The following is a 16259-nucleotide window of genomic DNA, read 5'->3' as shown; positions in this document are numbered from 1 at the left end:
GTATAAACCAGGGGTTTCAAACACGCGGCCCGCACCTTAATATGAAAATTTAATGTAAGTGCGGCGGTTTTATATGAAAGGCGCTTGACAGCGTCATACTTGCCAACCCTCCCGATTTTACCGGGAGATCCCCGAAATTCATGTCCACTTTTCTCTTGAATGTGAGAATGTGATTTTCACCCATACAACACTAATAAGGGCGTGCTGTGATGAAACAGCATTTAGCGCCCTCTACAACCGGCATGCCAGTCCAGGTGCATGTTGTATGCAGCTTCTGCTTGCACACGTAAGTGACAGCAAGGGGGGGGGGGGGGGGGGGGGTGGGGGGTTGATATGCGGGGGGCGGGGGTGTATAATGTAGCCCGGAAGAGTTAGGGCTGCATGGGATTCTGGGTATTTGTTCTGTTGTTTTAACATGTAAAGCGACTTTGGGTACTTAGAAAAGCGCTATATAAATCCCAGGTATTATTATTATTATTGTTGTGTTTATGTTGTGTTACAGTGCTGATGTTCTCCCGAAATGTGTTTGTCATTCTTGTTCGGTGTGGGTTCACAGTGTGGCGCATATTAGTAAGAGTGTTAAAGTTGTTTATACGGCCACCTTCAGTGCAACCTTTATGGCTGTGGACCAAGTATGCCTTGCTGTCACTTACGTGCGCAGGCAGAAGCTGCATACAACATGCACCTGGACTGGCACGCTGTTACTGCCGGTTGTAGAGGGCGCTAAATGCTGTGTCATCACAATATGCCCTTATTATTGTAGACATGGTGAAAATCTGAGAATAATTGCCCCGGGAGATTACAGGGAGAGGCACTGAAATCCGGAAGTCTCCCGGGTAAATTGGGAGGGTCGGCAAGTATGCAGCTGAGCCGCATCAGAGTGGTGAAAGAGCCGCATGCGGCTCCGGAGCCGCGGGTTGCCGACCCCTGCCCTAGGGGAAACTGGGTAACACACGGCCCATAGACAAAGCTTAACCTATTGTTACTATAACAATCTACAAGGTTAATACAGTTTGCTTATCTTTCTTCCCCTCCATTTATCTGCTTTCCTTTGTATTTCAAGTTATCATTACATATATGTATTGTTGCATTTGAAACAATTGTATTGTTGATAATGGAGGTAATGTTATTATTCATTATCAATAGTGCAATTGGTATTTGTATTGCTCCATTTGTAGTATAATAATGTTCATTGTCATTTCTGTTATTAGTATTTACTTCACTAACTGCTACTCTGCTTTCACTTTTACTATCATATTTGTACATATCGTATTTGCTGATGCTGTTTTGTTGTTGTTATTGTTGTGTTTGTTGTTGTTGTTGTCTCTCTGTCTTATCCCTCTCTTGTCCCCGCAATTTCCCCCTCTGTTTTCCTTTTTTTCTCTTTCTATCCCCTCTTGCTACGGCCCGGCTGCGCCAAATAATAATATAAATCAATTTAATTAAGTAATATACAAATAAGGCAACAAGAGAAGTATTGATATGGGCATCTACATCAACAATATGATTTGCCTGAGTAGCTGGACATGATAAGAAAAAAAAAAGACCATCTTCCAGCTCCTTTCTGATTGTCTCATCAGAATGCGCCATTTTGTGGGTAGTCTTATTTACGTGGCGTATTCGTCCTCCAGGCCAAGCCCTCTTGATCTGTGTCTCCACGGCGTCAGCCATGTTGTAGATTTTAGCGCTTCCATATCGAGTCTACTGACAGATACTTACCATGAATTGATTAACGTGGACCCCGACTTAAACAAGTTGAAAAACGTATTCGGGTGTTACCATTTAGTGGTCAATTGTACGGAATATGTACTGTACTGTGCAATCTACTAACAAAAGTCTCAATCACTCAATCAATCAATCAGATATAAGTTAGAGCTACTGGTATACGCTACTTTTTATTAGCTATTGCAACAGAGAAACATTTTAGCATGCGTTTGCATGTACAAGCCAGTCTGCCTCACAACAAGAGAATAGAGAAGACAAAGACTACAACTTTGGACCACAACTAAATAAAAGTGGCGGACTCGTGCAAAGGTTTTTAGGGTAAACCGCTAAAATATATGGAGATATCCGCTGACGTAATTAGGCCAAAATGTGTCACTAATGTGTCAAATTCCAAACGGCTTGTTTTATAAACATCTCCACCACGCCTCCATGATTTGAGTTCAAATTTTGGGGACTTTAGGGATTCACAAATACACAAAAACAGGTACCAACAGGTAAGAAAAGTTAGTTTTGCATAATAGGACCACTTAGAATTTGTTATTTATTATAATTGGAAAAAAATACATAAATGTATTATTAAATGTGTCATTAATTTATTTAACGTACAATTACATTTTAATTTAATTTAATGAATTACAAACCCCGTTTCCATATGAGTTGGTAAATTGTGTTAGATGTAAATATAAACGGAATACAATGATTTGCAAATCCTTTTCAACCCATATTTGATGTTCAAACTCATAAACTTTTTTTTTTTTTTTTGCCAATAATAATTAACTTAGAATTTCATGGCTGCAACACGTGCCAAAGTAGTTGGGAAAGGGCATGTTCACCACTGTGTTACATCACCTTTTTTTTTTAACAACACTCAATAAACGATTGGGAACTGAGGAAACTAATTGTTGAAGCTTTGAAAGTGGAATTCTTTCCCATTCTTGTTTTATGTAGAGCTTCAGTCGTTCAACAGTCCGGGGTCTCCGCTGTCGTATTTTACGCTTCATAATGTGCCACACATTTTCGATGGGAGACAGGTCTGGACTGTAGGCGGGCCAGGAAAGTACCCGCACTCTTTTTTTACAAAGCCACGCTGTTGTAACACGTGCTGAATGTGGCTTGGCATTGTCTTGCTGAAATAAGCAGGGGCGTCCATGAAAAAGACGGCACTTAGATGGCAGCATATGTTGCTCCAAAACCTGTATGTACCTTTCAGCATTAATGGTGCCTTCACAGATGTGTAAGTTACCCATGCCTTGGGCACTAATGCACCCACATACCATCACAGATGCTGGCTTTTGAACTTTGCGTCGATAACAGTCTGGATGGTTCGCTTCCCCTTTGGTCCGGATGACACGATGTCGAATATTTCCAAAAACAATTTGAAATGTGGACTCGTCAGACCACAGAACACTTTTCCACTTTGCATCAGTCCATCTTAGATGATCTCGGGCCCAGAGAAGCCGGCGGCGTTTCTGGATGTTGTTGATAAATGGCTTTCGCTTTGCATAGTAAAGCTTTAACTTGCACTTACAGATGTAGCGACCAACTGATTTAGTGACAGTGGTTTTCTGAAGTGTTCCTGAGCCCATGTGGTGATATCCTTTAGAGATTGATGTCGGTTTTTGATACAGTGCTGTCTGAGGGATCGAAGGTCACGGTCATTTAATGTTGGTTTCCGGCCATGCCGCTTACGTGGAGTGATTTCTCCAGATTCTCTGAACCTTTTGATGATATTATGGACCGTAGATGTTGAAATCCCTAAATTTCTTGCAATTGCACTTTGAGAAACGTTGTTCTTAAACTGTTTGACTATTTGCTCACGCAGTTGTGGACAAAGGGGTGTACCTCGCCCCATCCTTTTTTGTGAAAGACTGAGCATTTTTTGGGAAGCTGTTTTTATACCCAATCATGGCACCCACCTGTTCCCAATTAGCCTGCACACCTGTGGGATGTTCCAAACAAGTGTTTGATGAGCATTCCTCAACTTTATCAGTATTTATTGCCACCTTTCCCAACTTCTTTGTCACGTGTTGCTGGCATCAAATTCTAAAGTTAATGATTATTTGCAAAAAAACATTTTTTTTATCAGTTTGAACATCAAATATGTTGTCTTTGTAGCATATTCAACTGAATATGGGTTGAAAATGATTTGCAAATCATTGTATTCCGTTTATATTTACATCTAACTCAATTTCCCAACTCATATGGAAACAGGGTTTGTATTTCACATTTTAATTATTTTTTTCACAAATTAAGGACTTATTTATTAGTTCATGAACTTGAATGTCAGCACTTCATTAATGTATTTCCATCCATTTGATCTGTCAAACTCACCCCTCAAAATCAGTGGGCGGGACTAACACACATCTAGTCCAGTGATTGCATTGGTCTTAAGCCTGGAGCTTTGCGAAGTCTTTCAAAGCACGGCAGCTATGGATAATATAATTTTTACTTTTTCTTTAGTTGGTGGTAGATATTTTAGTACTTGCAGCATATGTGGAAGCAAGACTTGCTGACGGAGAGCATACATCTGTTCAAGTAGAGTAACTTATTGAAGTTATTTTTTTCACTTTTTAGATTAAGATATCGACCAGAACTCCTCCGCTTTCCTGGTCAAAGTTCAATAGACAAATGGAAGTGCCAGATAACCAATTTAGTTATTAGAATCCTTCCACTGGCTTTGATGGTTGAGTTTGACAGATGACATAAATACATGAAATAAAAAAACTATACCATTAATAATAAATCAAATCCTGAAATAATGAAGTCACTCATTAATTTCATGTTTAAATATTTCATTGAATATTAAAATAAGCAAATGATTACATAATTAAATGTACTTTTACAAGAAATTAATTAATGACACACTTGATAACACATTTACTGTATGTCTTTTATTCCAATTTTAATTTTAACATTATAGTAGTTGTTTAAAGCTTTTTTCATTTAATTATGTGCCATATGAAGTTAAGTAGAGGCCCACAAAATATGGGTCTGCGGGTTGCAAATTTGGGACCTCTGCTGTACAATACATATTGTATATTAGGGGCGTTTCCCAAATATTATGAACGATTTTGGGAAATGTTTTCGTAGTTGCACATGTTTGTTTTATTTTGTGTATTCTTCTATCTATAGTATAAAAGAGTCTAGTACCGTGATGGTGGTGGCTCGGGTCCTGACGCTATGGAGCAGTGTTGCCCTGGAGTGCCTGCAAGGAGAGAGGCAGCTCTGTTCCCTCAGCCTTCAGCAGTCACTCAGTGGAGGATCTGATCTACACAAACGCCTCTTGGAGCATATATACTCCCACTGGGAGCATCCTTTAGATGGAGTTCGCCACCAGACACGCTCCCTGTTCCGAAACCTCCTCCTCCTCCATCAGCATACCAATTCGTTCACCTCGGAGTCAACAATGGACAACTATGTCCTTGAGCTCACGCAAAGATTGCTCCAGCTGGAGTGGCATATGAGGGGGAAATATGGAGCTTTAGGGTGCCTTGTTGAGCTCTATGGTGCTGGGCACCTGCTTGAAATCCAGCCACAGCTGCCATCATGTCTCCTGGGTTTGATGGGGGACCAGACTTTGGCTCCCTATGCCAGTGACCTGCTGGAAAGGCTTTTTATCAGCCATAAACAACTACTTGCAGCTGAAGCCTGTAAAAAAAAGACAAGTACAGAAGACTGGATGGATTGTTGGCACCGGATGTGGGTAACCCCCCTCCTGCAGGTGCTGTGCAGTGCAAGATTGGACCAGACCAGTTACATCTTGGATTATTTTCTGCCCAAATTGTTGCGCTGTAGCCCGTCCAGTCTGACACACATGGTGCAGGCCTTGCAAGACACACCATCCTGCTGCATAGGTAAAACTCAAAAGACACAGACAACCATAAATATTTATACAGAAACTGAATAAAATAATTATTTCTTACAAATTATATCTTAGTAACTTTCTTATTAATGTGCCAAACAGTAATTACTGTGCAGCCCCACACTCTTTTTACAGTATGTATTTTTTCTGCTCAACAGGTTCATCTAGCAGCAGGGGTGCACTCGGTGCTCTAATGACATGTCTGCGGGCCGCCAGGGCCCAGGGTGTGATGCAGACCCCAGAGGAGGGTGTCTGGGGGGGACTGGTGCCCCTTACCTTGCTTCGACAAGCTTTAATACACAAACATGATCAAGTAAGTTTCTTGTTTCTCTATTAGTACGAGTGGTTAGTGAATATTGTGAATATTCATGTGCAGTGCCTTATGTTCTAGGTGAGGATAGATGCTTTGGGCTTGGTGTGTGAGAGCCACCGTAGTACTGAGGTTCTGACCTCTCAGGAGCTGGACCTCATCCGCCACTTCCTGCTTCCTAACCTCAACTGCCAATCACCAGGTGTCAGACAGCAGGCAATTAGTTTGTTCAAGAAGGTCAGTTAATTATGTCATACATTTTTATTTTTAGGGGAGGGTACCGAAACTTCCATAATGGCACCGGTGCTTGCCTAAACGGTAGTAAACATACCAAAACAACTAGCTATCGGAGCTACATTTAAAGTAATTTAGCTATAGGCCATAATTTTTCAGCTGCACAGAAGATGGTAAGCATCAAGCTAAATGGTGCACATAAACTGTACTGTACTATTGTGTAGGTGGAATAACAATAAGGCAGGATGATGTAAGTCAGCCTTTTATTAATAGAGCAGCTGTAGTTCTTAAAGACGTAACAATCCACACTTTCAACACTGCCAACACTCGTCCTTAAAGGGGAACTGCACTTTTTTTTAAATTTACATATCATTTACAATTAAACACCAACCACAACAACTACTAATCATTGCAGACTTCATGAGAGACAACATTGACTGCTTTGGAATAAATGATGATCCACAACCTTATATTTTTGAGCCTTAATATAAGAAAGATGAGTGATAACAGATCCAGTCAGTAGCACTACTGCACTACGAACTTAATAAAACAATCACTTACTCTACAATGTCTCCTCTCAGTGGGATGCCGACTGATGGGATGTTATATCTTCCCTGTTAGGTGAAGAATTAATCATAATTTTCAAGCAGGTATTAAAAAAAAAAGTGGTTGCAAACGAGCGTCTTTTTGTGTCTTTTTTGCCATCTACGGGTCTAAGTTGGATGTCAAAGTTGACCAACTTCTCGGTTTATGGCAACAACTTTTTACTATGGCATGATTTATAATCTAGAATTAACTTTTACCAACCAACAGGCGATGCAGCAGCTCACCGGGTCAGTATGTCAATATAGCTGTATAAGCTAATTACCTTTTTTGTGATCACCGCGCCGCCATAGGTAGTTCGTTCCTCTGTGTTAGCGATTATAATAACAATATCGCTAATACTTTGTTAATATTCAGGTCACACGACATTTTCTTGCATAGCACAAAATTCTGTAAAATAAAAAATGATTTATTTGTTCAAAATTGGTATGCTTTTCTTATTTTAAGTACTGGTTCAGGCACCGCTTAAGCACAGACACATTTGAAAAGTACATATTTTTTCAGTGGTATTGGCCAATATGTTGACGATACCCATCCTTAGTTAATTTGTAAGTTAACTTTAGCTGTGACTGACTCCCTGCGGTCAGCTTGCATGGACTTTTACCATTCTCTCGACAGATGCTTTGCAGAGTAAAGGACAGTACACAGCTGTTGCAAAAGAAACAGAGCCAAGAGAGAGAGCATGAGCAGAGAGACAAAGATCAGCATTCACTCAGTCGGTATAAGGTATACAACACCCAATACATGTTGCCACTTTTTTTTTCAAATGTATATTAATCATTTATGTATTTGTGTGTGATAGGAATTCCTGCGCTGGTTATGCACAAATTTGTTTGAGGTTTTGCTTCCTGGAGCTTCATTTTCTAAATGCCTGATGTCCCTTCACTTGCTTGGGCAACTGGCTCAGCTATTCACGTTTGACATTGGTATGTGTACACATAATGATTTGATAGCAGTGTGATTTTAAAGTAGTTCTAAACGTTTTTGTTGCAATGGAAACAACATGAGCATTCTGATAGTGTCCTTTGCTAAACTTTTCCAAAAAGATGATCACTGGCCTAATTTATAGGCAGCAAACCTCTCTGGAACACATCCTGCTGTTTTTATGCTTTTCATCAGTGGAAAGCCTCTCCACCCTGATGCCAGTGTGGATCAGTGGCTTGTGCTTTTTCTCATCCATTTATATTTTTACATGACATTACGTTCTGTCTTCTCCTCAGGGCCTGATGGCTTTGCCCTTGGTGAGGTTGTAAACTCTGCATATGCTCAGAATGTCCTCTACTGTGCAGCAAGCAACTTTTTGGAAGTCAAATTGCTGGCTTCAACATTGCTATGGAAACTTCCCCCGTCGGCTGTAGGACTGCAGGTTAATATGCTTTGTATTTTAAAAACTTCTTTATGATATATCCCTGTTTTTTTTGGATAGAGAATGTCTAGCAAATATATGTCAAATGTAGTAATTTATTGGGTCCCACTTGGGAAATCACAGGAACTAACTACAATATAGGGTTGTTCGGTATACTGGTACTAATAAAGTACTGCGATACTAATTGATCGAAATAGGTACTATACTGCCTTTGAAAAGTACCTGTATCGTTCTTTCATCTAAGTGCCGCTGTGTTGCGGTGACTACAGAGCATGATGTTGTGTGTCAAAACGCACACACAAAGTGCATACAAGCAATAACATTGTGGTGGGGAAGAATGGCAAAAATCGATAATTGTACTGGTTAATAAAGAGTGTGCGTGAAGCACAATATGGAGGTATTTGGGCTTCAAAACCAATGGTAAAGGTGACACTTTAAACAAGTAAGCACCGCACGCTTCAAGTGTTGCTTTAAAACACGCCTCGCCAAATGTGGCGATTAGTATTACCACCTTTGCTTCAAACTTAGGTAAACATTTAAATAATAAGCATTCTGATCTGCACAAGGAGTTATGAAGAGTGACAGGTAATAATGTAGTTGTTGCACCTGTCCCGCTTTTCGCTCCGGTGCAGACTGTAGTAGACGTTCCCTTCAGTTCACTATACCCCGCAATGGGTCTGCTAAGATCCGCTTTCCGGTCAGAATTCGAGCCCGCCGATTTGTGACAATCTAGTTATTTTTAGTTTTTCAGGACACAACCAGACCCATTCATCACTTTACTGCGCAATGTGCGCGCTCCTCTCTCTCTGTACTCGCCCACTCATTCACTGATGTCACTCAGCGAACACGTTGACATTCTCACAAACACACATACTGTACGCTACTCTCATGAGTTTACAGCTCCTCAGTTGTGCACATGTACAGTATATACAAAATATGTAAATACGTAGACACGCACACAGCTGCTTGGATTGATGCCAAATATTAGCAGAGTTAAGACCACCCATCTAACGTCAAGTAGTGCAAGTAAAAAGACTGAATTTGATAACAAATTGCTACAATTCGTGTTTTATCTTCAACAGATGTATGTTTTACCTGCTACATGGCTTATCTGAGTACATTTATCCATAGTTTTGTTTTTAGTACTTACTAATAATTGTATTTTTTTCTTAAAGCACATACCAGGATTGGCAACCATAAATCATGACGCATTTAAGTTAAAGTTAAAGTTAAAGTACCAATGATTGTCACACACACACTAGGTGTGGTGAAATGTGTCCGCTGCATTTGACACATCCCCTTGATCACCCCCTGGGAGGTGAGGGGAGCAGTGGGCAGCAGCGTAGCCGCGCCCGGGAATCATTTTTGGTGATTTAACCCCCAATTCCAACCCTTGATGCTGAGTGCCAAGCAGGGAGGTAATGGGTCCCATTTTTATAGTCTTTGGTATGACCCGGCCGGGGTTTGAACTCACAACCTACCGATCTCAGGGCGGACACTCTAACCACTAGTATAATGTAAATAAAGCGTTTTTATTATATTCTAATCTAATCCTTGATTATGGCAGACTATATGTAATATGGAAAATTGTAAATTGTTCTTTGAGTGCAACAAGAAAAACACAATGTGTTTAATGCCCTTTAAATGATATTTTAACCTTCTAAAATTGTTCTTTGAGTGCAATAGGAAACTCTTTTTCTTAGTTTCCTTTATTTGGAAAAGTATCGATTTACATTTTGGTACCAGTACCAAATTATTGGTATCTGGACAACCCTACTACTATATAATTATTTTTTGTATAGTCATACTTTTTTTAATTCACTGGGTATTTAGGTGTCACTAGTGGCCAGTGTGTGTACACGCAAGAAGAACATAATTCAATCAAATCAGATGAAACTGTTGTTTGTTGGCATTACTGGAACCTGCCTATTTGACTGAACAACCTCTACAAGTTGATAGGATAGAATAGGATAAACCTTTATTTATCCCATTATGAGGAAATTACGTTGTTGCAGTGCAGCATACAGTAACAGAAGTAAAACGTAATGAAAAACAAAAGAATGTGTACCGTATTTTTCGGACTATAAGTCGCAGTTTTTTTCATAGTTTGGCCGGGGGTGCGACTTATACTCAGGAGCGACTTATATGTGAAATTATTAACACATTACCGTAAAATATCAAACAATATTATTTAGCTCATTTACGTAAGAGACTAGACGTATAACATTTCATGGGATTTAGCGATTAGGAGTGACAGATTGTTTGGTAAACGTATAGCATGTTCTATATGTTAATAGTTATTTGAATGACTCTTACCATATGTTACGTTAACATACCAGGCACGTTTTCAGTTGGTTATTTATGCGTCATATAACATGCACTTATTCAGCCTGTTGTTCGCTATTCTTTATTTATTTTAAATTGCCTTTCAAATGTCTATTCTTGGTGTTGGGTTTTATCAAATAAATTTCCCCAAAAAATGCGACTTATACTCCAGTGCGACTTATATATGTTTTTTTTTCTTCTTTATTATGCATTTTCGGCCGGTGCGACTTATAGTCCGAAAAATACGGTAATTAATTCTACATTTTGCACACTGATATGTATAGATAAAGCCAATATGGTTGTCTATGTTGTATTTTTTAATTAAAAGTGTTTCTTACACAGTCAGTCAAGTGTAATAATTTTATCGCACTCTGTGATTAATTTTTATCTCCAATTCTATTTGTTAAGTTACAACATAATTTGAAGCTGACATTACAATAGACAACTTCTGATTTCTCTTTGGTCTATGTGGGCTTAGGAACACGACAGGATGTGTGTTGTACTTCAGGCTGCGTTGGATCTGAGCACCAGCACCAAACCCTTTGACAGTGTTACAGCTGCCCACCTCTTAGACCTGCTGCTCCACCAGCCTAATCTGAGCCGGGCACTGCTACACTGTGCCCTGAAACAGGGACTTGACTTCCAGCCTCCCTCGTTTCCACAGGAGCCTGATGTTCTGGAGGTTAACACTTTTGCTGGTAAGATGGAGATCCAGGCTCAAAAGACGTGCACTTTAGATCATATTGTATGTATGTAAATATAATCATATTTCTCCCTCCACAGTGATTCAATTATTGCTGATCTGTCTGCAGTTGGAGGTCTCCAAAGCGGAGTCTTTCCTCTTGCAGGCTGCTGCTTCCTACCCTCTGTATGGCAGAGTCCACTGCATTACTGCCGTCCTGCAGAGTCTCAACACAGAGTGAGAACAATTGTTATGTTTGTGACAGGGCACTAGGGGGTCCCAATTATTGGCACTTGTTCGAGAGTCTATATAAGCATGACTACAAATTTAAGTAAATGACACATAAACCCAACATTAGGAAATGATAAATGATAAATGGGTTATACTTGTATAGCGCTTTTCTACCTTCAAGGTACTCAAAGCGCTTTGACAGTATTTCCACATTCACCCATTCACACACTGATGGCGGGAGCTGCCATGCAAGGCGCTAACCAGCAGCCATCAGGAGCAAGGGTGAAGTGTCTTGCCCAAGGACACAACGGACGTGACTAGGATGGTAGAAGGTCGGGAAACATAACTAAGCATTTCCAGTTGAGTCTTCTTAACCAGTGTTCCCCAATCTTTATTGGAATGATAAAGATTAGAACATCACAAAAACCTCACTACACATCACAAAACAAAAACTGGTGTCAGACACAGGTGAATAATGCACCTTATGCCCTCTAGTGGAAGTTGTTTTACCTGTCACTGTCATCCTTGCAGAAACTGTATAGATGAACAATGATGCAATATTTAGCAAAATAAATGATGAACGTTTCTCATGGCACACCTGATAATCTTTCACGGCACCTTGTGTTGCACACAGTAATTGGGAGTCTCTGGTCTACACTGTGAATGCTATTTTTATTATCCAAATACAGTTTTTCCCTGGCCACATCACGGTTCACGTACTGTGGTCTCAATGCATTGTGGATTTCAATGATTTAAGGTACCACTGAGTCCCATTGAGTACTTTGAGATTTGAGTATCCATTTAAGATTTCATGTTAAAATAACGTAGGTTTTAGAATGTATATTTATTTAAGAGCATAGGATGTGTTTACAAGTGTCTGTGTCTGTGTCTCTGTCTGTGTCTGTGTCTGTGTCTGTGTGTGTGTGTGTGTGTGTGTGTGTGTGTGTGTGTGTGTGTGTGTGTGTGTGTGTGTGTGTGTGTGTGTGTGTGTGTGTGTGTGTGTGTGTGTGTGTAAAAAGTTTGTTGATGGCTTATAATTACCGGTACATACAATCCATATAATAATCAAATAATCATACAAATTCTAAAATAAATAGCCTGCCTACACAGAAATTCAACTATCTAGTGTTGCCTTGATTAATGTGGGGGTTACAGCTAGTCCCCTGTAATAATCGGGGCAACACTACAGTTTGAAATTGTTGCTTTTGCTTTGTAGTGCATAGTTGTGCCCAAGTAGTCTCGTGACCATGGTTGTTCTGTGTTTGGCGCTCTCCTCTTTTAAGCATACTTGCTCACGCTAAGCTTCTGCTACTGTTGCTGCCAAGTTACATTCGCGGCGGACCTAATTGTGCTGCTGACGTACAGTAAGTTGGTCCTTTTTAGGTTGCCAGTGCTTGGCTAACTCATCTTAACAAACAGGAAATAATGTCCTCTGTGTGGATAATTTAGTGCAGAGTTTCTTCCACGCTCAGATGGAACTAGTTTGGACAAACAATCCCTTGTGGTGGTCTGATGTGCCGAAGTGGCCAGAGCAAACAAATGTGTGTCTTTATTTACACAAAACCACAAAGCCGTCATGTAAAACCAATGTCGGCTGTCAAAAGGTCAGGCGGAAGTAAACCGTAGAATGTTTAGGATCATGGGAAATGTCCCAACATTTCTATTTTTAAAAGTTATTCTGGCCTTGACGTTATTAGTGCTTATTTGAATATGTGTGTTTTTAGGTCTTTGCATCACACAGAGGAGTGGAGGCGTCTGGTGTCGGACCTCATTGCTGTGTGTTACCGCTTGTCTGATGTGGTCTCCCCTGTTGTTCAGAGCTCTTCCCCTGAGGGGCTCATCCCAATGGATGCTGGGACAGGTAATTTTCTGATGACACAGCATATGGTTTTCCCCACCTGGAGAAAGTCTTTGATAGTCTGACAACAGTTTAGTGATGGTCAGTGGTTACTTGTTATAAAATATACAAATTAATTACACTCAAATTAGGGTTGCTTGATATAAACGATATACAATATGAAATATACAAATAGGGTGGACGACAGAGCTTTTAATGCTATCATTATATTGTGATAATGCATGTTAAATCAAGGTTTATTCATACAGCCCTTAATCACAAGTGTCTTAAAGGGCTTCACAAACTCACAATCACAGCCCCTGATCTAAATCCACATCCTGGCATGAAAAAACTCTAAAGACCACAGATGGGGTTAAAGATTATACCTTGAGAAGGGACCACAGATGTAGGGACCCCATTTCCATGGTGATCAGTTGCAATTGATTATTGAATTGTTACATTAATAGATAAAGTGGGAGTACAGTCCATCGGAAAGCCACCATAAAGTCATAGGGGGGCAAGGCCGCCTTAATGCATGGACTTATTTGGGCTGAAGCCCAGTGGCCCCCACCCGGTGAGGGCCCTTGATTTTGACAGCGCAATGCAATAATTGTGCGTGACCGGTGACCGAAAGGCTGATATGACAGCTGAAACTAAGATTTATTTATTTCTCTCTAAAATGTATTTGTCTGCACACAAAAATACTGTGCTAATGTTTATAGAAGACATGATGATGAACACAATCAATTTGTCCTTTCAACACACTTACTGTACGTGAGGGCCTCAGCAGTTATTAACCCATCTCCTTCCCGCAGTGGGGGGAGGAAATATTAATATCAGATGATTTGGTTGCGAGGTTGATAGTCGAAGCAGACTCCTCCAAATTGAATCGTTGATGCTCCGACTAATTGAAAACAGTCCTACTGATTATAATTGCAAGAAAAAGTTAATCATTCAATGATCATGATTATTTGAAGTATCAATATCAGCATTGTTATACAATATACTGCCCCTGTAACTACTTGGTATTGGATCAATAACCAAATGTGTAGAATTGCCCAAAACTAATGTAGTATCCAAACAACAGAAGAATATGCTTATTACATTTTAACAGAAATGTAGATAGAACCATGCTACAACAGAAAGTAACCAGATATTAACAGTAAATTAACAAGTACATTAATTTGACAAAATAACATTACCAGAAATTATGCAAATTTTGCACCAGCCAAATTAGATGCCTTTGTAACCTGTTCTGAAATACTTATATTATTAAAATATATGCCAAATAATATATTTTGATATACATTGTTATCGCCGGAGGCTGCAATATATATCCCAATACCGATATTAGGCCAAATACTTCAAATGCATGTACAGTATGTCTCCATGGGTGTCTGGATATTTTTCCACTGATGCCATCAACATGTTACAAATGTATGTGTTGCTTGTTACAGACACCTCAAGTGGACTGCAGAAGATCCTACAGGAGATTCAACCCAGGGACACCAATGATTTCTTTACTAGCGCCAGAGAGCTAGATACACACAATGAAGAGGATTATGCAGAAACAAGGACCACTGGTATGTTACAAATAACCATAAACCTAATTCATTTTAAAATTAAAGCATACAATCTATATTCATCCCCTGGTAGTAATTAACTAAGCATAGCAGAAAATATGATTTTTTAAAGACTTTTCTCATTGGTCTTTCATCACAATTTAAATGTATTTGTGATTGTCACAATGATGGTGCATGTTCTTGTTATATTAGCGATGTCCTGATGAGGGCAGTGTTTGTCCTTTTTTGTGGGATATAGTGTACCCCCTTTTTTCAATCTCAATGAAAAATTATCAAACTTTGCTTTTTCTTTTGTGTGGTTCTGCACATTTGAACACATGTGTGGGCATTTTCCAGGTGGCGAAGACTACAGAGTGACAGCCCAGATGGTGCTGGTGTGTTGCTGGCGGAGCATGAAGGAAGTAGCCATGCTGTTAGGGCAGCTGTGTCAGAGCCTGCCGCTGCACTACACCGGTGACAATGCATACAAACATCCTGGGCTCATCACAGAGGAACAGGTGAGACCTGGAATTGATGCCTTTGCATATACCACATTTTCCGTTCTGCCATTCCAACCTTTATGGTAGTACTTGTAATTAGTGCAACTATAAGATATACACTGCATCACCCTTACACTGACTCAGTAAAAATAAACCCCTTTGTAAAGTAACAAATTATGACCACAAAGTAAGAGTCACTGAGAACTAAGCATGGCATGTCAGTAATACCTACTGTTTAACATTATTATGGGCCTGCTTTTAAAGCAATGCAGCCACAGTACGTGGCATGATGCAAGGACACTATGGAAATACCTTGGTACTTTCGGTACTCAGGCATGCTAACTGTTGGCATAATAGCATTTTACTCATGTCAAAAAAAAAAATGCAGTGCATGGCATAATGTAGGAACACCATTGAACTGCTTTGACACTTACTGTACTTGGCATTCTGTTTTAGCATGATCATTTTTAAGCTATTTTACTCAAGTCAAAGTTAAAATACTGTATATACAGCACATGTCATAATGGAACACTATAGAACTGCCTTGGCACTTTCAGTACTTAGTATGCTCGCACCTGGCAAACTAGCACTAACTGTTTAAGGGTATAGTTTATTAACCAATATTCTCATATTAAATTGCTTTTAAAGCAATGCAGCCACAGTACGTGGCATGATGCAAGGACACTATGGAACTACCTTGGTACTTTTGGTACTCAGGCATGCTAACTGTTGGCATAATAGCATTTTCCTCATGTCAAAAAAAAAAATGCAGTGCATGGCATAATGTAGGAACACCATTGAACTGCTTTGACACTTACTGTACTTGGCATGCTGTTTTAGCATGATAATTTTTAAGCTATTTTACTCGAGTCAAAGTTAAAATACTGTATATACAGCACATGTCATGGAACACTATAGAACTGCCTTGGCACTTTCAGTACTTAGTATGCTCGCACCTGGCAAACTAGCACTAACTGTTTAAGGGTATAGTTTATTAACCAATATTCTCATATTAAATTGCA

At 39.7% G+C, this 16259-nt stretch overlaps 1 protein-coding gene across 2 annotated transcripts in view; it reads left to right on the top strand.

The window, feature by feature from the left end:
• The window catches only part of thada (THADA armadillo repeat containing), a 251978-nt gene that overhangs the window by 11253 nt on the left and 224466 nt on the right, over positions 1-16259 (top strand). For both annotated transcript variants that reach the window (XM_062058803.1, XM_062058804.1), the window contains exons 11-21: positions 4858-5579; positions 5746-5900; positions 5979-6134; positions 7353-7460; positions 7537-7660; positions 7955-8100; positions 10904-11123; positions 11209-11344; positions 13063-13199; positions 14633-14758; positions 15095-15255. In XM_062058803.1, coding sequence (XP_061914787.1) covers positions 4858-5579; positions 5746-5900; positions 5979-6134; positions 7353-7460; positions 7537-7660; positions 7955-8100; positions 10904-11123; positions 11209-11344; positions 13063-13199; positions 14633-14758; positions 15095-15255 — 2191 coding nt within the window. The remainder of the gene's footprint in view (positions 1-4857; positions 5580-5745; positions 5901-5978; positions 6135-7352; positions 7461-7536; positions 7661-7954; positions 8101-10903; positions 11124-11208; positions 11345-13062; positions 13200-14632; positions 14759-15094; positions 15256-16259) is intronic.

This window comes from Entelurus aequoreus, linkage group LG09 (genome assembly GCF_033978785.1).
Source record: "Entelurus aequoreus isolate RoL-2023_Sb linkage group LG09, RoL_Eaeq_v1.1, whole genome shotgun sequence".
NCBI lineage: Eukaryota > Metazoa > Chordata > Actinopteri > Syngnathiformes > Syngnathidae > Entelurus > Entelurus aequoreus.
The sequence above is the reverse complement of the archived record's forward strand: the minus strand, read 5'-3'. Positions and strand labels throughout refer to the sequence as shown.